This window comes from Heteronotia binoei, chromosome 11 (assembly GCF_032191835.1).
Source record: "Heteronotia binoei isolate CCM8104 ecotype False Entrance Well chromosome 11, APGP_CSIRO_Hbin_v1, whole genome shotgun sequence".
In the NCBI taxonomy this organism is placed as follows: Eukaryota; Metazoa; Chordata; class Lepidosauria; order Squamata; family Gekkonidae; genus Heteronotia; species Heteronotia binoei.
Window position 1 is genome coordinate 76,358,527 of NC_083233.1, and position 25,865 is coordinate 76,384,391.

Genomic DNA, 25,865 nt, shown 5'->3' on the forward strand with positions numbered 1-25,865 from the left:
ATGAAGGTTTTTTCTACCATATGTGGTGGACTTGTGAAAGAGTAAAACAGTTTTGGCAAATGATTCAACAAGAAATTTCTAGAATCTTGGGATATGAATTCAAGAGAGTTCCAGAGACTTTCCTATTGGGATTACAAATGGAAAAATTTCCAAAAGAAGATATAACTATAATATGGTACTTGCTTTCAGCTGCTAGGACATTGTATGCGCAGTTATGGAAGCAAGATAAAATACCAGAAAAATGGGTCTGGCTTGAAAAAAGTTATGTCATGGAGTGAAATGGATAGACTTATAAGAATCTTAAAAGACCATGATTTAGAAGGATTTAAAATGGACTGGGATAAATTCAGAAGATATATAGAAAAAGAATGGAAAGTAAAAGGACATTGGGTGATTTTTGATAATAATTAAGTTTTAGAAGAAGAACGAAGATGAACTATAATAACTGAGTTGGGTTTATTTAAGAATATGAAAAGTGTATCTTTTTGAAAAATGATATATAGTTTTTTTATTATTATTAAGATTCTTTTAAAGTTAAGGTTACCTTTTGATAATAGTATTTTAATTGACACTGGCGGGGGTCAAGATATGGGGGGAGGGGTGGATGAAAAAGAGTAATGTATGGGGAAGGTAATAAGTGTTTATTAATATTTAATTAGTATTGGATATAACTACCATATGTTACCAAATAAAAATTGTTTTAATCGAGAATATTAACATCAATAATAATAAAAATAAGAAGACGTATTTATACCCTGCCCTTCTCTCTGAATCAGTCTCAGAGCGGCTCACAATCTCCTGTATCTTCTTCCCTCACAACAGACACCCTGTGAGGTTGGTGGGGCTGAGAGAGCTCTCCCAGAAGTTGCCCTTTCAAGCACAGCTCTGTGAGAGCTACAGCTGACCCAAAGCCATTCCAGCAGGTGCAAGTGGAGGAGTGGGGAATCAAACCCGGTTCTCTCAGATAAGAGTCTGTCCACTTAACCACTACATCAAACAAGGACAGTAAAGAGGTGAAACTTTTAGGGCCACCCTCTGAATTCAGGGGGGAAGACTCTCAAGAACACGGGCATCTTCATCTCTCAGTGGAAACTAAATTAAGGTCTAAAGCTTGGCAGATCTCACTGGATGGGGAGTTACACAGAGTGAGCACAAGAGAAGGGCCCAGCTCCATGGTCTCAGATCTTGTTTCCATAAATTTATTTAAAACATTTATCAGCTGCCAAGATGGATTACAGTGCAAATGATAAAATACAATACACAAAAGCCACTAGTTACAATTGGTAACTTAAAACTGCCAGTAAACAGAAGAGCAATCATACATTGTAATGAATGAGAGGCTACAGAGAAAGACTATCCTGGCTGGTTTAAGATGTGAGTAAGATAAATGCTAGAGAAGACATACACAGAGTTCATTTTTTAAACCAGGAGATTAGATGATGTTTAATGTGCAGAAGTGGCCAGACTAAGCAAAACCCATAATCGCAGATCACTATTGTGACTAGTTACCATTCTGTTCTGATAAAGCACAGTTAAGAACACAGGAGAAGCCATGTGGGATCAGGCCAATGGCCCATCCAGTCCAGCCCTCTGTGTCACACAGTGGCCAAAAACCAGGCGCCATCAAGAGATCCACCAGCAAGGCCGGAACTCCAGAAGCCCTCCCACTGTGGCTCCCCAAGGACCAAGAAGACAGAGCAGCACTGCTCCAGACAGTGCTCCATCTGTACTTCGTGGACTTTGCTTCATATTCTGATAGGACACCATTCCACTAATGCATATTGTGTCTTACAATGTCAGTCAAAGTTTATTTTCCAGTAAACCAGTCTTGATTTTGCATGCATTCAGAAGATGCCTTGCTAACTACCTTTCTGCCTTGTGGGAAAACTTATGCATGCATTCAGAAGATATCTGAGTCTCTGATTAAGAGAGAAGGGCAGGGTATAAATGGACAGGTTTCTTACCTGTAACTGGTGATCTTCGAGTGGTCATCTGTGCAATCACACATATGGGTAATCCGCAGGATTGGCCCCGACCTCGGAGAGTTCAAAGCAATCTTGATCGTAGATCTGGCGCGCCTCCCACTTGTCCTGGGAGGAGACAGCTACTGCGCATGCCTGGACAAGGGGGAGGTGCTTAGCCACTCAGTTTCTTCCCGCCGCCGGATAGGTGGAAATAACTGTGCTTACTAGCTTCCAGCAGCGGGGAAGGCTGGGTGGGTCTGTGTGATTGCACAGATGACCACTCGAAGATCACCAGTTACAGGTAAGAAACCTGTCCATCTTCTTCGTGGTCTCTGTGCATTCACACATATGGGTGATTAGCGAGCCATTTCTTCGGAGGTGGGTGCTGGACCTGTAAGAACATGAAGGGTTAGAGCGTAACGTAATGATAGTGGTACTCACAGTGGTTAGTCGAAGATCGATCGTAGCACTGCTTGTCCGAAGGAGGCATCTCGCCGGGCACGGACGTCGAGAGCGTAGTGCGAGGCGAAGGTAGATGTGGAGGACCAGACGGCTGCAGCGCATATGTCCTCTATAGGGATGCCTTTCATGAAGGCAGACGAGGTAGCCACGGCTCTGGTTGAGTGGGCTCGTATATGTTGAGGGATTGGTTGTTTTGCCAGCTGGTAGCAGAGTTCGATGGCAGCAACAATCCATTTGGAGAGTCTCTGAGTAGATATTCTGCTGCCCTTATTATGGGTAGCGTAGGTGACAAAGAGTCTAGGGTCTTTACGGATTTGGCGGGTTCTGTCTATGTAGAAGGCTAGGGCTCTCCGTGCATCCAGGTTGTGGAGTGCCCTTTGTCCCGCGTCCGCGGGGTGCTGGAAGAAGGCTGGTATAGTGGACTGTCTTCCTAGGTGAAAGGTAGAGACGACCTTGGGTAGGAAGGTCGGGTCAGGTCGGAGGACCACCGTACTGTTATGAAATATCGTATACGGTGGGTCTGCTCTGAATGCGCAGATGTCACTGGCCCTCTTGCCTGTGGTGAGGGCCGTAAGTAGTGCCGTCTTCCATGACAGCAGGTGTAGTGGGATGGAGGCCATGGGCTCGAAGGGTGGTTTCATGAGTTGGCTCAGGACTAGGGACAGGCTCCAGGTGGGTAGAACTTGTTTGATTGGTGGGTGTAGGCGAATGATGCCCTTGAGGAAAGCTCTGGTCGCGTGGTGAGAGAATACCGTTGTGCCATCGATGCGGGGGTGGAAGGCAGAGATGGCTGCCAGGTGTACCTTCAGGGAAGAATACGACAGACCCGCTCTGGAGAGCGTTAGGGTGTAAGTTAGTACCTGAGGTATAGTGGCGAGGTTGGGGTCGAAGTTGTGCTGTGAGGCATAGTGTGAGAAGCGTTTCCACTTAAATAGATAGGATTTCCTAGTAGATGGTTTTCTGGAGTTCACTAGGACCTGACGGACCTCCGGAGGGAAGTCTAGAAACTGATTCTCCAGGCTGTTAATTTGAGCGATGCCGGGTTGTGGTGAAGGACCCTGCCGCCCTGTTGAGAGAGGAGATCCCGTGTTTGAGGGAGCTGGATGAAGGTATTGTTGGACAGGAGCAGCAAGGTCGTAAACCAGGGTTGGCGCGGCCACCATGGAGTTATGAGGATGCAGTTTGTGTGGTCTACCTGAATCTTCTGTAGAACTCTGGTGATAAGTGGAATGGGCGGAAAGAGGTAGTGGAGTGTTCCTTTCCAAGTTTGTATGAAGGCATCCCCCCTGGAGAGGTGGGATGGAGGACCTCTCATGTAGAAGCGGGTGCATTGGGCATTTGACGGTGAAGCAAATACATCTATCTTCGGTTGTCCGAAGATGCTGAATATCTGTCTGATGTATCGGCTGTTGATAGACCACTCGTGGTTGTTGGTGGAGTGGCGGCTCAGGGCGTCTGCCTGGGTGTTCTCGGCCCCTGGTAGGTGTACGGCCGTGAGGAAGATGCCCTGGCTTATGCTCCAATGCCACAGGGCTAGGGCTCTCTTGCAGAGTCTGACGGAGGCGGTGCCGCCCTGCCTGTTGATGTAAAAGACTGTGGCGATGTTGTCGGAGGTGATCTGGACGTGCTGGTTCCTTAGCGATGGGAGGAAGGACCGCAAAGCCTTGTGCACTGCGATGAGCTCCAGGCAGTTTATGTGGAGAGAGCGTTCGTAGTCTGTCCACTGGCCCTGCACCGTGAGGTCTTCCAAGTGGGCTCCCCATCCCCAGTTGGAGGCATCTGTGGTTACAATCACCGAGGGCGGTGTCTGCTTGAATGGCATGCCCTTGTAGAGGTGACGTTCCTTGGTCCACCATTTGAGGGATGGTACAATGTGTAGTGGAAGGGTGAGCAGTGTGGATTGATGTTGTGTGTGAGGGCGGAAAGTTCTTACGAACCACATTTGGAGGGGACGCATGTGCAGCTTCGCAAACCGCAGAACTGCTGTGGTTGCTGCCATGAGGCCTAGCATTCTCTGGAAGGTGAGCGCTGTTTGGGAGCGCTGGGCGATGATAGTGTTGGCCAGTGACATTATGGCGAGTGCCCTGTCCTGAGGTAGGAAAGCCGTTTGCGAGAGCGTGGAGATGTCTGCTCCTATGAATTGGATCCTCTGGGTAGGGACTAGTTTGGATTTTGAGAGGTTGACTAGGAGGCCTAAGGTGGCCAGGGTGGAGAGGGTGGTCGAGACGTCCAGTTGTAGTTGCTCCCTGGAATGGGCGACGATCAGCCAGTCGTCTATGTACGGGAAGATTGATATCTGCTGCTGGCGTAATGTGGCTGCTACTACTGCCATGCACTTGGTGAAGACCCTTGGTGCTGTGGAGAGACCGAAGGGAAGGGAGCAGAACTGGAAGTGCTGCTTCCCTATGGCGAACCTGAGGAATCTTCTGTGATGATGGTTGATTGTAATGTGGAAGTAGGCGTCCTGGAGGTCTATGGACGCCATCCATGCTCGTTCTGGGATGAGCGGGAGGATTGCCTGAAGCGTGACCATACGGAATTTCTTGTAGGTTATGTGTAGGTTGAGTTTGCGGAGGTCGAGAATGGGTCGGAGTCCTCCGTCCTTTTTTGGCACCAGGAAGTACCGGGAGTAGAAGCCGGTGCGATGGTATTGGGGTGGGACTGGTTCTATCGCGCCTTTGTCCAGCAGAGACGCGATTTCCGTCTGCAGGGGTGCGGACGGGGGTGTGGTGAGGAACCGGTGGTGCTTTGGAGTGGACGTAAACTCTATTAGGTAGCCTCTTTGAATGATGGCGAGGACCCAGGCGTCCGATGTTATGGTCCTCCAGGCAGTGTAGAATGGTTGTAGTCGTGTTGATGGGTTTGGCTGATGGAGGGAGACTGGACGGCTCGGGGCAGGGAGGTCAGAGAGACGGTTTGGGTGTGGTTGAAGGTTTCTTGGTTGTTTGGCGTCTGTGTTGAAAGGAAGGTTTGGACTGCGGTGGTTTGCGCTTCCATGGTTCCTGTTGCCGTGGGGATCTGTTCCCTTTGTATTGGTTGGACCTCCAGTTCCTTTGTCGATTGGTTTGGGTCAGAGGTTGGGAGACTCCCAGTCGTCTTGCCCTCTTCCTGCCATCGTCTACAGATGTGAGGATGTCATCTGTAGAGGAGCTAAACAGGCCAAGGCCATCAAAGGGCAAATCTTCAACTTTGTATTTGATGTCTGGTTGGAGGGAGGAGGACCTGAGCCACGCGTGTCTGCGGAGTGCTATGGCTGAGGCCAAGGTTCTGGAGGAACACTGTGCAGCGTGACGGGCAGTGTTGATTTGCTGTTTGGTTACTCTGGCCATCTCCTGCAGGGTGGTGGTGGCTGACTTTTGGGATGCCTCGGGCAGGGATGGTACCAATGCGGCGAGGGAGGTGGTCAGGTTGTGGGTGTATGCGGAGAAGCATGCCATGTAGTTGAGGATTTTGGTTGTGGCTGTAGTGAGGGCGTAAATCTTTCTTCCGATCGTGTCGAGTTTTTTGCCCTCCCGTTCTGGTGGTACCGGGTGTCTAGTCTGCTTCGACTTCGAGGACGAATGTACAATGATCGAGTTCGGAGCCGGGTGGGTGAACAGGAACTTGGAATCAGGTGCGTGTATCTTGTACAGCGCTTCAACCCTCTTGGATGTTGGCGGTACCGATGCCGGTTTGTCCCATGCCTCTTTGAGTGTTTCTAGTAGAACGGGGAGCATTGGGAGAGAAGAGCTGGATGGAAGATCCGCGTGGACTAGATCAAAAACGACGTCCGAGACTCTGGGAGCGTCTGTATTGAGCTTTAGATTTAGCGAGCTTGCCATGTTTGCTACAAGGTCGAGGTAGGATCTTGGGCCTTCAGACGGTGATAAGTCTGCTGGCTTGGCTATGTCGGAGTCTGGGGATTGTAGGTCCGAACCCGAAGAGTGGTCGGAGTCGGAGAGTTCCTCCTCGGATCCGTCGTCGGTTCCTTGAGGTAGGTCGGGCTGAGGTGTTGTCTTGGGAGCCGTGTGTAGGGATTCTAGTGGTGACGGGAGCTTCGGTTCGGCGCCGAGGTCCGTAGGGTCGTCATGGTGGTGAAGCGATTCGATCGATGCAGTTTGGAGTCTGTGTGTGCGATCTCGGTAGCGCGGAGACTCTTGGTAGCTGTGGTAATGGCGATCGTGGGATGGTGATCGTCGGTGCCGTCTTCGGTGCCGTGGGGATGGAGACCTAGATCTCGATGGGGAGTAATAGTAGTGTCTCCCCCTGCGGTGGCTGCGAGAGCGTCGGCGGCTGCGGGACCTGGTGCGGCGGCGACTGCGGGACCTGGTGCGGCGGCGACTGCGGGACCTGGTACGGCGGCGACTGCGGGACCTGGTGTGTCGGCGACTGCGGGACCTGGTGCGTCTGCGACTGTGAGATCGAGGTCTAGTCAGGGGATCTCTCGGGGTCGAGGGTTCTCTGGTGAGCGCGTGGGCGTCTATCGGCTGTGAGAGATCTATGAATTTAGTGGGGTCGAGAGTGTGGGTCCTAACGGATGCGGTAGAGTGCGAATCCAGCAGCTGGTCTGGTGGGGAATTCGGAATGGACGGCGACTTTGATGAGATGCGGATGATTTCCAACGGAGTGATTGACGGTGTTGCCGTCGACTTCGACGTCGGAGTCTTCGGCATCGATCCGGAGGCAGTGGCGGTCGGGTTCGGGGCCTTCGGTTTGGTGGTCGGGTTCGAGGCCGAGTCGAGAGGGCGGGTCTTATGCTTTTTTGAGCTAGTGCTACCCGTCGGGTCCGAGTGGGCGGAATCGGAGTGGCGGCGCTTTTTGGGGTCGTCCGACTTCTTAGAGTGCTTGCCGGTCTTAGGCTTACAGGGAGTCTGTGCCACGGAAGCTGCCGACTGCGCCTCTCCCACGAGGTGTGGGGAAGATGGCGCGGGTTGTTGTTGTCCGCCACGCGGCATGGCCGGTCGGAGTGAGGTTTCCATGAGGTGGCTCTTGAGTCTCGCGGCGCGGTTCTTGCGGGCCTGTTTACCAAATTGGCTGCAGTGCACGCAGGAGTCTGGACGGTGTGCCTCTCCAAGGCATGCGATCCGGTCGGCGGTAAGGAAGAAACTGAGTGGCTAAGCACCTCCCCCTTGTCCAGGCATGCGCAGTAGCTGTCTCCTCCCAGGACAAGTGGGAGGCGCGCCAGATCTACGATCAAGATTGCTTTGAACTCTCCGAGGTCGGGGCCAATCCTGCGGATTACCCATATGTGTGAATGCACAGAGACCACGAAGAAGATCTGCAGTTGTCTTCTTCCTCTTCTAAGGGACTGAGAAGTCAAATGAATCACTGGAACGGCAACTATATAATCAGTGTATATGTGTGCCAGGGCAAGGATAAGGCGCTCCACACACATATGCAGTCAACAGCTTCCTATCCAAAGACAGCGGGCTGCTTCAATACCAGGTTGGACTACGCAAGAGTCACTTACTTCCACGCCTTCTGTTCAAACATCTGCGAAACGTTCCAGTGGGAGCCGAAGATATTCAGCGACTTTGAAAAGCAGTCATTGTATATCAAGCCAGTGTACACTGAAAACAAGCCCATCAGCAAGATGATATATCGCCCTTCGAAGAACATTTTCATGATCTGCAAACAGTAAAGCACGGGACCTGTCAGGGTCAGGTGAACTTTAAAGACGAGAACATTTGATTTAGGAAAATGCTGTGATTTTAACCCATGCCTTAGAGACTGATGGAACGTTATAGCAGACTCTAATTGATTATTCTTCACAATGAAGAGACCTAATGACATTGACACCAGTCTCCAATTCAACCTTTGCTGTTTTTTCAGTCAGTTTGGTGTGGAGAGTCAGTTTGGTGTAGTGGTTAAGTGTGTGGACTCTTATCTGGGAGAACCGGGTTTGATTCCCCACTCCTCCACTTGCACCTGCTAGCATGGCCTTGGGTCAGCCATAGCTCTGGCAGAGGTTGTCCTCGAAAGGGCAGCTGCTGTGAGAACCTCTCCAGCCCCACCCACCTCACAGGGTGTCTGTTGTGGGGGAGGAAGGTAAAGGAGATTGTGAGCTGCTCTGAGACTCTTCGGAGTGGAGGGTGGGATATAAACGCAATATCTTCTTCTTCTTCTTCTTTTCTGCCCAGTCAACCCAAACCGAAGATTGCCGGACCCCCAACTCGTCATTCTTTCAGTCTACTAAAAACATTCTCGCTATCTTGCATACTAATTCACTGCCCACTCTCTCTATATGTGGGACTGCTCATTCCATCCCATACTGTTGTCTGATGAAGTATGTTTTTACACACTTACAACAGCTTACATTCGCAATAAAACACTTGGCCTTGAAGGTGCTACTGGACTCCAATTCTGTTCGATACGTAAGCTTTGAATTCGTTCCCAATTGACAAGAAACTGATGTTTAATGCGCAGCATTTGTTGCGCCGCAGCTTGGGGGCTCCCTGGCGATCTGGTATACAAGTCTGTGCAAGCAGGGGCAACCCCACTTTCGATGACACAGGGTGCCTGGGGCTTAAAAACACAAGAGCTGGTCTGCTGGACCAGACCAGACCAGAGCCCTTTCAGCGACACTAACCAAGCAGATGTAGAGTACTTGACTCTGAAGCAGTAGATACCAGACCCTTTGTGTGACATGGTAAAGGACGATTGACAACGGAACCAATAACGGAGCAGAGGGGGACACTCCCTCCCTGGGGCTTACCAGGGAACAAGTTGGGCAGCCATCAGTCAAGGAGGTGACAGCTTCAAATTTCCTGCAATGGAGGGGGGAAGGTTTGAACTAGACAGCGAGAAAGACACTCTTCCAGCTCTCTATAAACCATATGACTCTCAGCAGCTTACAAGTAGGGCTTGACGACCACAGCTGCATGAACTGTATCCTCGTGTGCATGTACATAACTTGGTTATTGTAAACCAGCTCTGGCACTCAGCGATGCAAGATGGCCCTGGGCTAGCCTGATCTTGTCAGATCTCAGAAGCTAAGCAGGGTCGGCGTTTGGATGGGAGGCCACCAAGGAAGTCCCTGGGTCGCTACGCAGAAGCAGGCAAAGGCAAACCACCTTTGAACGTCTCTTGCCTTGAAAACCCTACAGGGCGGTCATAAGTTGGCTGTGGCTCGACAGCACTTTCCACCACTAATGGCACCCTAAAAAGGATATATATTTCATAACAAACATGGGGGTTGGGGGGTTGGGGGGGCATGGTGAAAGAGCATCTGCTTGGCATGCAGAAGGCCCCAGGTTTAATCCCTGGCATCTCCAGCTAAAGGGGCTCAGGCAGTAGGTGACGTGAAAGACTTCAGCCTGAGATCCTGCAGAGCCACTGCCAGCCTGAGTAGACCTTGAAGGACCGACAGTCTGATTCAGGGCTTTTCCCCCCCGGAACTCTCAAGAGGGAAATTGAGAAATACACCAGTGCCCCCCATGCACTTTTAAACATTTGAGAATTCTGTTTCCACAAAGAGGTTCTGGAACTCTGTTCCCCTACGTTCCCCCAAGGGGAAAAAGCCCTGGCTCTGATTCAGTATAAGATGATAATGATATTGGATTTATATCCTGCCCTATACTCTGAATCTCAGCGTCTCAGAGCGGTCACAGTCTTCTCTACTTCCCCCCACCCACACACACACAACAGACACCCTGTGAGGTGGGTGGGGCTGAGTGAGCTCTGACAGAAGCTGCCCTTTCAAGGACAACTCCTACAAGAGCTATGGCTGACCCAAGGCCATTCCAGCAGGTGCGAGTGGAGGAGTGGGGAATCAAACTCAGGTCTCCCAGATAAGAGTCTGCACACTTAACCACTACACCAAACTGGCTCTTTCATGTGTCTTCAGTATTTATAATTTGTGTGTGTCTATCTCTGTGTACCGTGCATGCCCCGTGGCGCAGAGTGGTAAAGCTGCAGTACTGCAGTCGGAGCCCTCTGCTCACGACCTGAGCTTGATCCCAGCGAAAGCTAGTTCAGGCAGCCGGCTCCAGGTTGACTCAGCCTTCCATCCTTCCGAGGTCGGTAAAATGAGTACCCAGCTTGCTGGGGGGGGGGGAGTGTAGAAAACTGGGGAAGGCAATGGCAAACCACCCCGCAAAATGTCTGTCATGAAAACGTGGTGAAAGCAACGTCACCCCAGAGTCGAGAAACGACTGGTGCTTGCACAGGGGGACTACCTTTACCTTTAGTCAATTCCGTAGGGCGTGCAAAACCGCCCTCTTCCGGCTAGCCCTTCAAGATGGAGCTTGAAATAAACATCACACCATCACAAATATTAATAACTGAGATAACACCGAGATATTTTAGACTGTTTTTAGATTGTTTTAGATTATGTAAAAATTTAATAGTAAATTGTAATTTTATTGAATTGTATAACTGTTTTATTGTTCAATGGCTTTGCCATGCCTGTAAGCCGCCCTGAGCCTGCCTTGGCGGAGAGGGCGGGGTATAAATAAAATTTTATTATTATTATTATCTCTGTGTGTACACCTCTGCTCCTGATTTCTGTTCTCGAATTCCTTTCTTCTCTGCCTGTCCTGGATTTCAGTGGGTGAGCCCACGTTCCAGTATCGAGAGAAATCTCCCCCCACCCACCTTCCCCCATACAGTTCATGCATCACCACTGCAAGTGGGAACTCTTTCTCCAAACATGGGCCGAGGTACCAAACTCTCTTCCTCTGTTCTACAGCCTCGCAAACAGGCTCTCCAGGTAAGAGTGGGGGAGCAAGATTCCCGCTCGCAGGAAGCCCAGAAACAGAAACATCGGTTGTAAACCCACAGCGAGCCTTCCTCACCTCGTCCTGCGATCGCATCAGTCGTGGGTGTTTCTCAAACACGACCAGTAACAGAGCAAAGAGGGACATCAGGAAGCCGTGGCCGCAGTCTCCAAACATGACGGCAAATATAAACGGGAAGGTGATGATGGTGAAAAGAGCTTCAAAATTAGAGAGAGAGGGGGGGGGGAATCAGAACAGCTATTTTGATATGTGCTAAATCAGAATTCTACAGAAGGCAACCTTTGCTATTTATGATGGGCAGCTGTGTTAGTGTGTCTGCAACAGAAGAAGAAGAAGAAGATATTGGATTTATATCCCGCCCTCCACTCCAAAGAGTCTCAGAGCGGCTCACAATCTCCTTTCCCTTCCTCCCCCACAACAGACACCCTGTGAGGTAGATGAAGATACTGGATTCATATCCCGCCCTCCACTCCGAAGAGTCTCAGAGCGGCTCACAATCTCCTTTCCCTTCCTCCCCCACAACAGACACCCTGTGAGGTGGGTGGGGCTGGAGAGGGCTCTCCCAGCAGCTGCCCTTTCAAGGACAACCTCTGCCAGAGCTATGGCTGACCCAAGGCCATGCTAGCAGGTGCAAGTGGAGGAGTGGGGAATCAAACCCGGTTCTCCCAGATAAGAGTCCACACACTTAACCACTACACCAAACAGGAGAAAAAAAAGCCACAGTCCGGTAGCACCTTGAAGACTAACGTTTGTGGCATGTATAAGATTCATGAGTAATCTAAAGGGACTCTTGCTCTTCACCAATGGGACTTTGGCTCTGGGGGACTCTTGCTCTTCATGAAAGCTCATGCCCTGCCGCTAATTTTGTCAGTCTTTAAGGTCTTACTGGATCCTTTGTTATTTAAAATCCACGGGGGCAGCCGCGTTGAGCAATTTATTGCCTTACGATGGTCTCACCGTCATTCTCCCATTCTGACATGTTACCGTTTTATTGGTTTCCCACGCAAACGCCATCCAGACCAAATGTTCTTTCAGTTTGTTAATTCACTTTTTTGCCATTGGATTCTAACTTTGTACCACTTTGCATTCTTAACCACTGCCCACCAGCTATATGCAGCTCTGCTCGCTGTACCCCATTTCTTTGTCTGAAGTATGAATGCATCTGAAAGCTTATATTCTGCATAACATTTTGTTGGTTTTAAAGGTGCTCCTGGACTCCTACTTCGTTATTTAAGACACTGACAAAGTGCTTTTGTTTTTTGGCTCAATGCAGCCCAGTTGCTAAGGAACACAAGCAGGCTTTGGGGCATAAGAATATAAGAGAAGCCATGTTGGATCAGGCCAAAGGCCCATCCAGACCAACACTCTGTGTCACATAAGAACATAAGAGAAGCCATGTTGGATCAGGCCAATGGCCCAGCCAGTCCAACCCTCTGAGTCACATAAGAACATAAGAGAAGCCATGCTGGATCAGGCCAAAGGCCCATCCAGTCCAACACTCTGTGTCACATAAGAACATAAGAGAAGCCATGTTGGATCAGGCCAAAGGCCCATCCAGTCCAACACTCTGTGTCACATAAGAACATAAGAGAAGCCATGTTGGATCAGGCCAAAGGCCCATCCAGTCCAACACTCTGTGTCACATAAGAACATAAGAGAAGCCATGTTGGATCAGGCCAAAGGCCCATCCAGTCCAACACTCTGTGTCACATAAGAACATAAGAGAAGCCATGTTGCATCAGGCCAAAGGCCCATCCAGTCCAACACTCTGTGTCACATAAGAACATAAGAGAAGCCATGCTGGATCAGGCCAATAGTCCATCCAGTCCAACACTCTGTGTCACATAAGAACATAAGAGAAGCCATGCTGGATCAGGCCAAAGGCCCATCCAGTCCAACACTCTGTGTCACATAAGAACATAAGAGAAGCCATGTTGGATCAGGCCAATGACCCCTCCAGTCCAACACTCTGTGTCACATAAGAACATAAGAGAAGCCATGCTGGATCAGGCCAAAGGCCCATCCAGTCCAACACTCTGTGTCACATAAGAACATAAGAGAAGCCATGTTGGATCAGGCCAATGACCCCTCCAGTCCAACACTCTGTGTCACATAAGAACATAAGAGAAGCCATGCTGGATCAGGCCAAAGGCCCATCCAGTCCAACACTCTGTGTCACATAAGAACATAAGAGAAGCCATGCTGGATCAGGCCAAAGGCCCATCCAGTCCAACACTCTGTGTCACATAAGAACATAAGAGAAGCCATGTTGGATCAGGCCAATGACCCCTCCAGTCCAACACTCTGTGTCACATAAGAACATAAGAGAAGCCATGCTGGATCAGGCCAAAGGCCCATCCAGTCCAACACTCTGTGTCACATAAGAACATAAGAGAAGCCATGCTGGATCAGGCCAAAGGCCCATCCAGTCCAACACTCTGTGTCACATAAGAACATAAGAGAAGCCATGCTGGATCAGGCCAAAGGCCCATCCAGTCCAACACTCTGTGTCACATAAGAACATAAGAGAAGCCATGTTGGATCAGGTCAATGGCACATCCAGTCCAACACTCTGTGTCACATAAGAACATAAGAGAAGCCATGTTGGATCAGGCCAGTGGCCCATCCAGTCCAACACTCTGTGTCACATAAGAACATAAGAGAAGCCATGTTGGATCAGGCCAGTGGCCCATCCAGTCCAACACTCTGTGTCACATAAGAACATAAGAGAAGCCATGTTGGATCAGGCCAATGACCCCTCCAGTCCAACACTCTGTGTCACATAAGAACATAAGAGAAGCCATGCTGGATCAGGCCAAAGGCCCATCCAGTCCAACACTCTGTGTCACATAAGAACATAAGAGAAGCCATGCTGGATCAGGCCAAAGGCCCATCCAGTCCAACACTCTGTGTCACATAAGAACATAAGAGAAGCCATGCTGGATCAGGCCAAAGGCCCATCCAGTCCAACACTCTGTGTCACATAAGAACATAAGAGAAGCCATGCTGGATCAGGCCAAAGGCCCATCCAGTCCAACACTCTGTGTCACACAGTGGCCAAAAAAACCCCAGGTGGTTTCCTACAACAGGTAACTGTAGCCTCCCTCTCCCTCCTCCTCAGAGAAACTCCCCTTGGAGCTGCTCAATAAGGGGTCCAGCCAGGTGACTGATAACTGAGGAAGTGCTCAGTGAAAGACACACGCAGATGTGCAAAACAGATAAAACACACAGAGGAGAATGTGCATCAGCACTGGTGTGTGGTCTTCACAGCAGCCTGCCTGGAAATCTTTATTTTCAGCTAAGTCCCCCTCGTCCACTGTAAAAACTGTTTTAACAGCATTTATTCGCGCTGCAGGCTGCATCCCTGCTTGAGGTCACGTGTGCTTGAAAGATCTGAGCCGACCGCATTCCTGCTACTCCAAGTCTTACCCTGGAGCCGGACCATTCCCTGAACTACTTGAGCTTTGCCTCATACCTGCGGCTTCCAGCATAAGCTGGTTCTCCCCAATCCCACTCCTCCCTTGGCAGACTGGGGAACTCTTCCCTGCCTCCCCGCGTTCTGTTTCTATAATGCAAACAACTAAACCTCTGGTGCCAGGAGTTATTTTTGCTTCAGGGGACGCCAGGGTTACTGATGATATTTATGCTGTATGAGTTTCATGTGCGTCGACATGATAATTTGATAACTGTGTAAGATGGCTGCGAGATGTTTTAAATTAAGGCGTTTTAAACCCGAGCCTCGCTATGAAGAAGAAGAAGAAGAAAAAGAAGAAGAAGAAGATGATGAAGAAGATGATGATATTGGATTTATATCCCGCCCTCCACTCTGAAGAGTCTCAGAGCGGCTCACAATCTCCTTTCCCTTCCTCCCCCACAACAGACACCCTGTGAGGTAGATGAAGATATTGGATTTATATCCCGCCCTCCACTCCGAAGAGTCTCAGAGCGGCTTACAATCTCCTTTCCCTTCCTCCCCCACAACAGACACCCTGTGAGGTAGATGAAGATATTGGATTTATATCCCGCCCTCCGCTCCGAAGAGTCTCAGAGCGGCTCCCAATCTCCTTTCCCTTCCTCCCCCACAACAGGCACCCTGTGAGGTAGATGAAGATATTGGATTTATATCCCGCCCTCCACTCCGAAGAGTCTCAGAGCGGCTCACAATCTCCTTCACCTTCCTCCCCCACAACAGACACCCTGTGAGGTGGGTGGGGCTGGAGAGGGCTCTCCCAGCAGCTGCCCTTTCAAGGACAACCTCTGCCAGAGCTATGGCTGACCCAAGGCCATGCCAGCAGGTGTAAGTGGAGGAGTGGGGAATCAAACCCGGTTCTCCCAGATAAGAGTCCGCACACTTAACCACTACACCAAACTGGCAATGCAGGGAAGGGCAAGCTGTAAGTCTAATGATTAAATCACATTAAATTGTCAGACTGAGGCAAACTGCAGCTCAGGAGCCACCTGTGGCTCTTTCACACACATCATGTGGCTCTTGAAGCCCCCCTGCCCCACATTGGCCAGTTCGGAGCAGGCATTTGTCTCTTTAAATCACTTCTCCGTGCCAAGCCAACCGGAGGTTTGGAGAAAGCATTTAAAGTTGCTTTCTTTCCACCTCTCCCTCCCCTATCTATTTGCCTGCCTCCCTGTCTTGCGGCTCTCAAACATCTGATGTTTATTCTATGTGGGTCTCACACGAAGCAAGTTTGGACTGAGATTAGGGAGATACCAGTTCAAATCCACACTGGGCCACAAAGCACACTGGGTGACCTTGGGCTAGTTAGTCTGTCAGCCTAGTTAACCCTCAGAGGGTTGATTGAGGATAAAATAGAAAGGGGTTGGGGAGAAGCATGAAAGCTGACTTCTGGTCTTTGCAGAAAGGCTAGTATAAAAAATATTGTAATAAAATACGCAGTGGCAGTGCTGAACGAATATACTTTTGTGATGCAACATAACATTTTTGGAAAAGACTATTTTACGCATTTGGAAAGGCAGGAGGAACCAGGTAGGTGGTTCCAGGTATACCTTGCTTCTCAATAAATACTTGTCTACATGCAACGACACCTACCTGGATTGACTTCCCGGTAGTTCCCAATCCCATACGCATCAACAATGTTTTGGAACCCCACAGTAAACTTATTGGTGCGTATCAAAGTTGGAGGAGTCTCCGTCGTTGGTATCGTGTTGATGAATGACGGAACAGATGCTCCACTTTCTCTCTGATTTTGGAATGAACGACAACAACACAGATTAATGTTTGCAAACTGGGGAAATAAGTTGCTTTTCCACATTCTGTCATCCAAATGTCAATCCCATGCAGATGTCCTGTGCGTACACACTACAAGCAAGCAGGATGCCAGCACCTTGGCCCTCTCCATCAGACACTTCTGCATCGTTCTCAGATCAACTTTCACATCTGGACCACAGCCTTCTTGAACACAACAGAGGCCAGAAAAGTATTCTCTCTACACTTTTGCTTTGCAATGAACAGATCAGAATGCTAAGTGTACGTGCCCCTGTGGAAACAGGGAAACCATCACAGCTGTAGCATGATGTAATGATGTCCACAGGAATAAGCACCTTTAGAGAGTAGTTCAAGGAGGAGAAGTCTATCAATGAATCCCCAGAGCCAGGAAGCAACCTCAGGGGAAGGCCTTGACCTCTGTGCCCAGTTGTTGGCCCTCTAGAGGAACTGTCTGACCACTGTGTGAGGCAGGATGCTGGACTAAAGGGACCACTGGTCTGATCCAGCAAGGCTTTTCTTATCCTCTGAACTCCAGAGCCAGGAGGCAACATCAGGGGAAGGCCTTGGCCTCTAAGCCCTCTGGTTGACCCTCCAGAGGGACTACTATGTGAGACAAGATGCAGGACTAGATGGACCACTACTTGATCCAGGAGGGCTCTTGTTATCCTCTGAGACATGGAGCCAGGAGGCAACATCAGGGGAAGGCCTTGGCCCCTCTGTCCTGTTGCTGGTCCTCTGGGCTAGACAGCCCATTGGTCTGATCCAGCCAGGCTCTTATGTTCTTATGACCCCAATCCTCCACTTAACATGCATTCCCAGTGTCTGCACAGCACTACAGTCAACCCTCTTTCATCCTTGCTGTTCTTCTGCTTCAACCAAATCTATCCATGTGAATCACTCAACACTTCCTTTACCTCTGCTGCAAATATATCCAACATTCACATGACATGAACTCCTGGAACATAACTCTATGTCCACACAGCCACCCCGCAAGCTAATTAATTGACTTACAGATCCTTCCTCAAGGGCTCGACGCATGTTAGGCAGATCTGCGACTGGGCACCAGACCTCAGCGATGAGGCATTTGTTGGTAACATCAAAGCTGCACAGGTTAAGCACATGATAAATGGCTTTCATCTTCTTCACTTGGACGTCCCAGGTATAGATGGATTCAGACGCTTTACACAAAACTTGCCGTAAGTAATCTTCCGTTTTATGCAGCACCTTTGGGATTTTTTGGTTTTAAAAAAAAGTGAAACAAGATTTTTTTAAAGGATTTAAAATGTGGCCACACCCAAACTTTGGAATAGCCCACTAGATACAGTACACACTCGCTCTCTGCCGTAAAAGGTGCAATGTGGAATTGTTGCAATGAGCCTTTGGCAGAAGTAACTAATGGAGTACCTCTGATTGGCAGCTAGTAGGGATATTTGTTGCAGGTTAAACTTGATTTATATATTTAATCTATGTTTTAAAACGTATTTAATTTAATTTTTCGCTTTATACCCCGCCCTATCCCGCAAGCGGGCTCAGGGCGGCTTAAACATTAAAAACTTTACATTAAATAAACCACATCCAAGCAAAACGATATCATAATCACAGGATTATTAGATTATATCAAAAAGCAGGATCCATGTCATTGGCTACCAGGCATAAAACTACATATAGGCTGGTAATATTCCGCATAACTTATGCACCTAGATAGAAAGCACGTGTATAATATTTGTATAATTCGCAAGCTGCCCTGGGCAATGTAGAAAGGTGAAATATAAATATTTTAAATAAATCACACAGTGCAGAAGGACACTGTCTCCATAAAGGGCAAATTCACAGCAGCCAGCCATGCGAGAGTCTCCCATTATTTGTATTCTAACCAGGTTTTGCATTCTAACTAGTTCTAGTATCAGGAACGGGCAAATGGTGGCCTTTGCCTAGCCCCTGGAATGTGGCTCCACAAGGTAAGAAGGAAGCCATTCCACTCTTTAATATTACATTTCATTTGCATTTAATACACATATATACGTAAAACATTGTCAGGACAGATGTGGCCCGGATGTGAAGTGACCACTTTCATCCCAAGAATACAGAGAGTGAACATCTCCGGCTTACATGAAAGCCCATTTTGATGAAAGCAGTTTCTAGCAGAGTCAGGAAAAGCCCTTTCCGTCTGACAGACTGGCAGGCAGAATAAAGGAAGTTTACAGGCATAGTCTTCCACGAAAGTGGACATTGGGGAGGGACGGTGGCTCAGTTGTACAGCATCTGCCTGGTAAGCAGAAGGTCCCAGGTTCAATCCCCGGAATCTCCAACTAAAAAGGGTCCAGGCAAGTAGGCGTGAAAAACCTCAGCTTGAGACCCTGGAGAGCTGCTGCCAGTCTGAGTAGACAAGACTGACTTTGATGGACCGAGGGTATGATTCAGTCGAAGGCAGCTTCATATGTTCATATATGTTCATAGGCCTAAGGGGAGGGATGGTGGCTCAGTGGTAGAGCATCTGCTTGGTAAACAGAAGGTCCCAGGTTCAATCCCCGGCATCTCCAACTAAAAAGGGTCCAGGCAAATAGGTGTGAAAAACCTCAGCTTGGGACCCTGGAGAGCCGCTGCCAGTCTGAGTAGACAAGACTGACTTTGATGGACTGAGGGTCTGATTCAGCAGAAGGCAGCTTCATATGTACATATATGTTCTGTGGCTTCTCCAGCTGAAAAATAAGGAACAGCTACAGACTTCCTACTCACAATGTGCAGATCCTGAATACGAACTTGGAGTCCTTCCATAACTGTCTGGTGGTCCTCGGGTGTGTTAGGATAAGGGTAGATGTGACAGTGGTAGCTGGCAAAAATATACATGCATATATTTTATTTATGCTATTTATAGGCTGCTTTTCTCGCATGGTCTTAAGGCGGATTACAGAGCAAGCCAGTACAATCGCAAAAAAGAGACATTCAATTGCCATAAGAATTCATATGACACATTAAGTGGGACAGAAATTACATAACAGGATTCTAAAAACAGCTTTAAAAGGGCCAGAGCCAGGAGGCAACATCAGGGGAAGGCCTCAGCCCCTATGTCCTGTTGCTGGCCCTCAAAAGTAACTCGGTGGCCAATGCGTGAGACAGGATGCTGGACTAGAAGGACCACTGGGGTCTGATTCAGTAGGGCTCTTCTGATGTTCTTATGAAGGTCTCAGCCTCTCTGCCCTATTGTCGGCCCTCCAGAGGAACTGGTTGGCCACTGTGTGAGACAGGAGGCTGGACTAGAAGGACCACTGCTCAGATCCAACAGGGCTCTTCTGATGTTCTTATGAAGGCCTCCAGAGGAACTGGTTGGCCACTGGGTGAGACAGGAGACTGAACTAGATGGGCTACTGGTCTCATCCAGCAGGGCTCTTGTGATGTTCTTACTTATAATAAGCTAGCAGAGAAGTACGTACCACAGTCCCTAACCATTTATCCAAGCACATCTGTAAATCCCTTTTGTGCAGTGCAACCCTATTACTTGTGCAGAAAACCCTATTACTTCTGCATCGTTTGCATAAGGCCAGGAGAGTGGGAGCTTTCCTGACCACCCCCCCTGTTCAGGTCATTCCACTAGCCAGGAGCCACAATGGAGAAAGCACAGGTAGGGGGAGTGGTTGATTTTGAAAAAAGAAAAGCAAGGAAATAAAACACAGTGCTGCAAAGCTAGGGCTTGGATCACACGGAATCCCCTGATAAAGGATGCTCCAGGCAAAAAGGCATGAAAAACCTCGGCTTGAGACCCTGGAGAGCCGCTGCCAGTCTGAGTAGACAAGACTGACTTTGATGGACCGAGGGTCTGATTCTGTATAAGACAGCTTCATATGTTCATAGGCCTAAGGCGAGGGACGGTGGCTCAGGGGTAGAGCATCTGCTTAGTAAGCAGAAGGTTCCAGGTTCAATCCCCGGCATCTCCAACTAAAAAGGGCCCAGGCAAGTAGGTGTGAAAAACCTCAGCTTGAGATCCTGGAGAGCCACTGAAGGGGAGGGATGGTGGCTCAGTGTTAGAGCATCTGCTTGGTAAGCAGAAGGTCCCAAGTTCAATCCCCGGCATCTCCAACTAAAAAGGGTCCAGGCAAATAGGTGTGAAAAACCTCAGCTTGAGACCCTGGAGAACTGCTGCCAGTCTGAGTAGACAATACTGACTTTGATGGACTCACGGTCTGATTCAGTAGAAGACAGCTTCATATGTTCATATATGTTCATAGGCCTAAGGGGAGGGATGGTGGCTCAGTGGTAGAGCATCTGCTTGGTAAGCAGAAGGTACCAGGTTCAGTCCCCGGCATCTCCAACTAAAAAGGGTCCAGGCATGAAAAACCTCAGCTTGAGACCCTGGAGAGCCACTGCCAGTCTGAGTAGACAACTGACTTTGATGGACCGAGGGTCTGATTCAGTAGAAGGCAGCTTCATATGTTCATTGAAAGAAAGCAACTCTCGGTTCCTGTAGTGGGCCCACAAGACAAGTTAGTGCCTTGGAAACAAACAAATCAACCTTGCTGGATATTGGGCCCGGGAAGGCTGGTGCGATGCTTTTCAGGCTGCTCTCTGGGTTGCCTTTGAAGGCCAGTGTTTCCTTAGGATGAATAATGGTAGACAAATATGAAATATTACCACTCCCAACTTTCCCTTTCCATACGTATTTATGGAAGAGAAGAAGAATTGCAGATTTATACCCCGTCCTTCTCTCTGAATCAGAGACTCAGAGCGGCTTCCAATCTCCCATATCTTCTCCCCCCACAACAGACACCCTGTGAGGTGGGTGGGGCTGAGAGGGCTCTCACAGCAGCTGCCTTTCAAGGACAACCTCTGTGAGAGCTATGGCTGACCCAAGGCCTTTCCAGCAGGTGCAAGTGAAGGAGTGGGGAATCAAACCCGGTTCTCCCATATAAGAGTCCGCACACTTCACCACTACACTGGAGGGGTATTGTACCATGCACACTCAGTTCATCGGTCCACACTAATCTAAGCGTGACATCTCAAACATGCCCCCAAATCTTCTGTATTAGGAAATTCCATAGGAGATTTAAGTCAGAGTGGATAGCATTCCTGGAGAGAAGAATGTCTGAAAAACCAGCAAAAGAGAGAATCTGTATTTTTACTGCTGGTGGATCAGATCTGGAGCTGACATGGGGACTCTAACTAAAGCCTCCATTTACGTATCCTGAGAGGTCACACAAACCAGTGCAACAATGTTTGGCAGTTGATGCTTAGAGAAAACCCAGAAAGAGGAAAAAAGATTATTCAAGTCACACCAGTGGCAGAGAACCAAAACGCACACCAGACGCACAGAACCAAAAAGGCCTCAATGAAGTATGGACCAGTTCTTCGTTTCCCACACATACTGTCCACAATATAAAAAGAGCAAAGAGAGGCTTGCCTCTGCCTTCCAGGAAGCGTGGCAATGCAGCCAGTGCCCGGAGGGAATCTAAAACCCATGTGTGCAGACCATTCGCTAGGCTTAAAAAAGAAAGCATCACACATTTTCTCAGCATTTCAGCTGAGAAAGCCATCTCAACTGCATGTTGAGTTTTTCCACACACTTGGCAGCAAACCCAACAGAGAATGTGTGTATACTTGATGGAGACCAGAAGCCAAGACAGCAGTCTGATGAATATGAAACACTGCTGAATTGCAACTGATAATGAAGCTCAAGACAATGCACCCACCTGGACTGAATCGAGACCTTGGTTTCCTGTCTCATTACCAATGCTGATTTCTCCATGCCTATTTTCTCTCTGTATATCACACCTAATCCAGTCACCCCCTTCTATTGTCATTTGCCTCCTCCACTTGCACCTGCTGGAATGGGTTAGCCATAGCTATCGCAGAGGTTGTCCTTGCAAGGCCAGCTGCTGTGAGAGCCCTCTCCAGCCCCACCCACCTCATAGGATGTCTGTTGTGAGGGGAGAAGATCAAGGAGATTGTAAGCTGCTCTGAGTCTCTGATTATAGTATAAATATGCAGTCTTCTTTTATTTCAATATATGACAAACAGGCTCACACTCAAGCTGCATCTGAAGAAGTGAGCAGTGACTCACAAAAGCTCACACCCTGCCATGAATTTTGTTAGACTTTCAGGTGCTCCTGGACTCTTGCTCTTTTCTACTGATACGAAACACACCATTCCAGAATTGCTTTGTTTTACATTATCCACATGTTACATTTGTGGGGCGTGCAACGAATATTTCAAGTGTGTACCTAAATATGCAATGTGTGAATTGGCTCTCAGGGGTCAGTAGGACACAGGGTGTCTCACACAAGGCCCTCTCTCTAGAATAGGCAGAGGCTGTACCCCATCAGCACTGCTCATGTCACTTTTTGATCTTGAAGGCAACAACAAATTTTTTCAGTGTTTAAGCTAACAACAAAATCTCTGTAAGGCTAAAGACACAGAACATGAGTAAGTACGATATCTACGGTTAAATACATGTTGACTCTTACCAGTCGCATATCTTCTTAACTTTCTGGCCGATCTGTTCACCCCAGTAAGATATTAAGAAACAAATCCACCTGGTAGGTTCTCCCTGGAATGTGAACAAATTGTCAGCGCTGAACTCTGATTTACAACTCCGCTACTGAATCTACTAACGTTTGATGGAACAACTGCTCGTACGTAGTTGATACACGTGGTTTTAAAGGATTTTCCTAAAGTTTTTATTTAGGCAAATAAGAGCCAGTTTGGTGTAGTGGTTAAATGCGCGGAGTCTTATCTGGGAGAAACGGGTTTTGATTCCCCACTCCACCTGCTGCAATGGTCTTGGGTCAGCCAAAGCTCTGGCAGAGGTTGTCCTTGAAAGGGCAGCTTCTGGGAGAGCTCTCTCAGCCCCACCCTCCTCACAGGGTGTCTGTTGTGGTGGTGGGGGGGGAAGGTAAAGGAGATTGTAAGCCGCTCTGAGACTCTTGAGATTCAGAGTATAGGGCGGGATATAAATCCAGTATCTTCTTGTCTTCTTCTTCTTCCATTAACTTTTTTTATTTATCCAGGTGGACTGTCATGTTGGTCTGAACCAGCAGAACAAAGTGTGAGTCCTGGGGCACTTAAGACCAACCAAGCTTAATTTAAAGTGTGAGCTTTTGTGCACCTCTGAGGAAGTGTGCATGAACATGAAAGCTTGTACTTTGAATAAAGGTTGGTCTTAAAGTGCCCCTGGTCTCTTATGTTTTAAAGCTTATGTCAGTGGCAGTCTGCCATTCTCACAGGGACTCAAGGTGGATTACACAGAGCGAGCCAATGCAATTGACAGAATGGGACATGCACTAAACGCCATTAGGATTCCAGAAGTCTGGAAACACCAGAAAGAAAGAAAAACTGAAGCACAGCACAAGTATGCACATGACACATGGGTTTTGAGATGCTTAGGAAAACAGAGGGCAGGCCTTTTGACCTTTGTAGAGACATGTCAGTCGCATACACTCACACACATTTTATACACAAGCCAGGGGTGTGACCTGGTTTAAGTGCCTGAGCTAAGTCCCGCCTCCTGAATGGGTACTCTGACTCACACCAAACAGATCTTATGGTCAAGCAAACTAGCGAGGCAAGGCAAATTCCCTTAGCTAGCCGCCATGAGTTCACTTGCGGGGAGTGCAGGATATAAATTGAATGAATGAATAAATACCTGCGATCTGGCCTTTGCAGATTTAACACTGTTGTTGTTGTTCAGTCGCACAGCCGAGTCCGACTCTTTGCGACTCCATGGACAAAGTCACGCCAGGAACTCCTGTCTTCCACCATCCTCCGAAGTCTGCTCAAATTCTTGTTACATCAGTAACGCTGTCCAGCCTTCTCATCTTTTGCCGTCCCCTTCTTCTTTTGCCTTCTGTCTTTCCCAGCATCAGGGTCTTCTCCAGGGAGTGCTCCCTTCTCATTTGGTGGCCAAAGGATTTGAGCTTCAGCTTCAGCATCTGACCTTCCAGGGAACAGTCTGGGTTGATTTCCCTTAGGACTGACTGATTCGACCTTCTTGCAGTCCAAGGGACTCTCAAGATTCCTCTCCAGCACCACATTTCAAAAGCATCTATTCTTCTGCGCTCAGCCCTCCTTATGGTCCAGCTCTCACAGCCAAACGTTACTACTGGGAATACTATCGCTTTGACTATACAGACTTTTGTTGGCAGGGTGATGTCTCTACTTTTTGATATACTGCCCAGGTTCGCCATAGCTGTCCTCCCAAGGAACAAACGTCTTTTAATTTCAAGGCTACAGTCACCATCTGCAGTGATCTTGGATCCCAGAAATTTGAAGTCTGTCCCGACTTCCATGTCTTTTCCTTCTATTTGCCAAGGTATGATGGGGCTGGATGCTATGATCTTAGTTTTTTTGATGTTGAGTTTCAAGCCTACTTTTGTGCTTACTTACTTAAACGCTAACGAGAGTTAAACACTAACGAGAGATAGATATGCAAACCCTTGGATCACAGTTTCATACCCTGGCTTCAGTTAATACTGAGCCATGGTTAGGCATTCCAGCGCAAAGCTTCGCCATAATAAAAGAAAACTAACAACAGTTAACCATTAGATCCACATAGGAACACATGTGCAGCCATCAGACATTTTCTAAGCAGGGAGGGCTCAGTCCCTCATAGAACCGTTGCGTTATTCATCTGTCATGGTTACTCACCGTATCTGGATCATCAAGACACTCTTCCAGTTCAGAGTAAGAAAGAATCGTGTATCCTTTGCAGACTCTCCACAGCATCTTTTCAAAGGCTTCAATTTTTGTTCGGTGAATTAAGCCAGATACAAATCTGCATTTTAAAAAAGCCAAAATATAATACAGATGCAACCCTGAAATGTGATTAGTTAAATACTTGGATTTTTATTGGATAAGGAACTCTCTCCCGAAGTTCACTCAGTTCTTCCAATTATTTATTTACTTTAGGGTTTGTAGAATCTTTCGGGCTCCAGTGCCGTGTTCTACTGGAGAAAGTTTTCCTTCCAGGCGTTTCGTTCTCGGCTACGGAGAACATCCTCAGTGGCGTTGCAGCCGGAGCAGGCGCTCTGACCTTCTTGGCTGCTGTGCATTGAGTGAAGGTCAAGAAGGTCAGAGCGCTTGCTCCGACTGCAACGCCACTGAGGATGTTCTCCGTAGCCGAGAACGAAATGTCTGGAAGAAAAACTTTCTCCAGTAGAACACGGCACTTGAGCCCGAAAGATTCTACAAACCCTAATGATGTTACCAGCCGTGAAAACCTGAAATCTTTGATTTATTTACTTTGTTTGTAAGAAAAATCTGAACTGGGTGAGGATGGGTAGACGATCAAAAGACTATTTGCAAGCTAAAATATTTTGAGGGCACTGATACATATCGATGCTACACTGCCAAAGCAATTCGACAGTTAGATCTGAGTCCAGGAGCACCTTAAGAGACCAACAATCATTTCAGGGTTTCAAGAGCCAAAGCTCCCTTTGTCAGACAACTCTCGAAAGCTGCTACCTTTGTCACAAGCGAGGGACCAGGGAGGGCCTC

At 48.3% G+C, this 25,865-nt stretch overlaps 1 protein-coding gene across 1 annotated transcript in view; it reads right to left on the reverse strand.

Moving 5' to 3' along the window:
• The window catches only part of ATP6V0A2 (ATPase H+ transporting V0 subunit a2), a 64,193-nt gene that overhangs the window by 19,855 nt on the left and 18,473 nt on the right, over positions 1-25,865 (reverse strand). The window contains exons 6-12 of the mRNA XM_060250126.1: positions 25,017-25,143; positions 22,838-22,920; positions 19,119-19,212; positions 17,394-17,606; positions 16,206-16,356; positions 11,201-11,340; positions 7,876-8,033 (exon numbers count right to left, since the gene is read on the reverse strand). Coding sequence (XP_060106109.1) covers positions 7,876-8,033; positions 11,201-11,340; positions 16,206-16,356; positions 17,394-17,606; positions 19,119-19,212; positions 22,838-22,920; positions 25,017-25,143 — 966 coding nt within the window. The remainder of the gene's footprint in view (positions 1-7,875; positions 8,034-11,200; positions 11,341-16,205; positions 16,357-17,393; positions 17,607-19,118; positions 19,213-22,837; positions 22,921-25,016; positions 25,144-25,865) is intronic.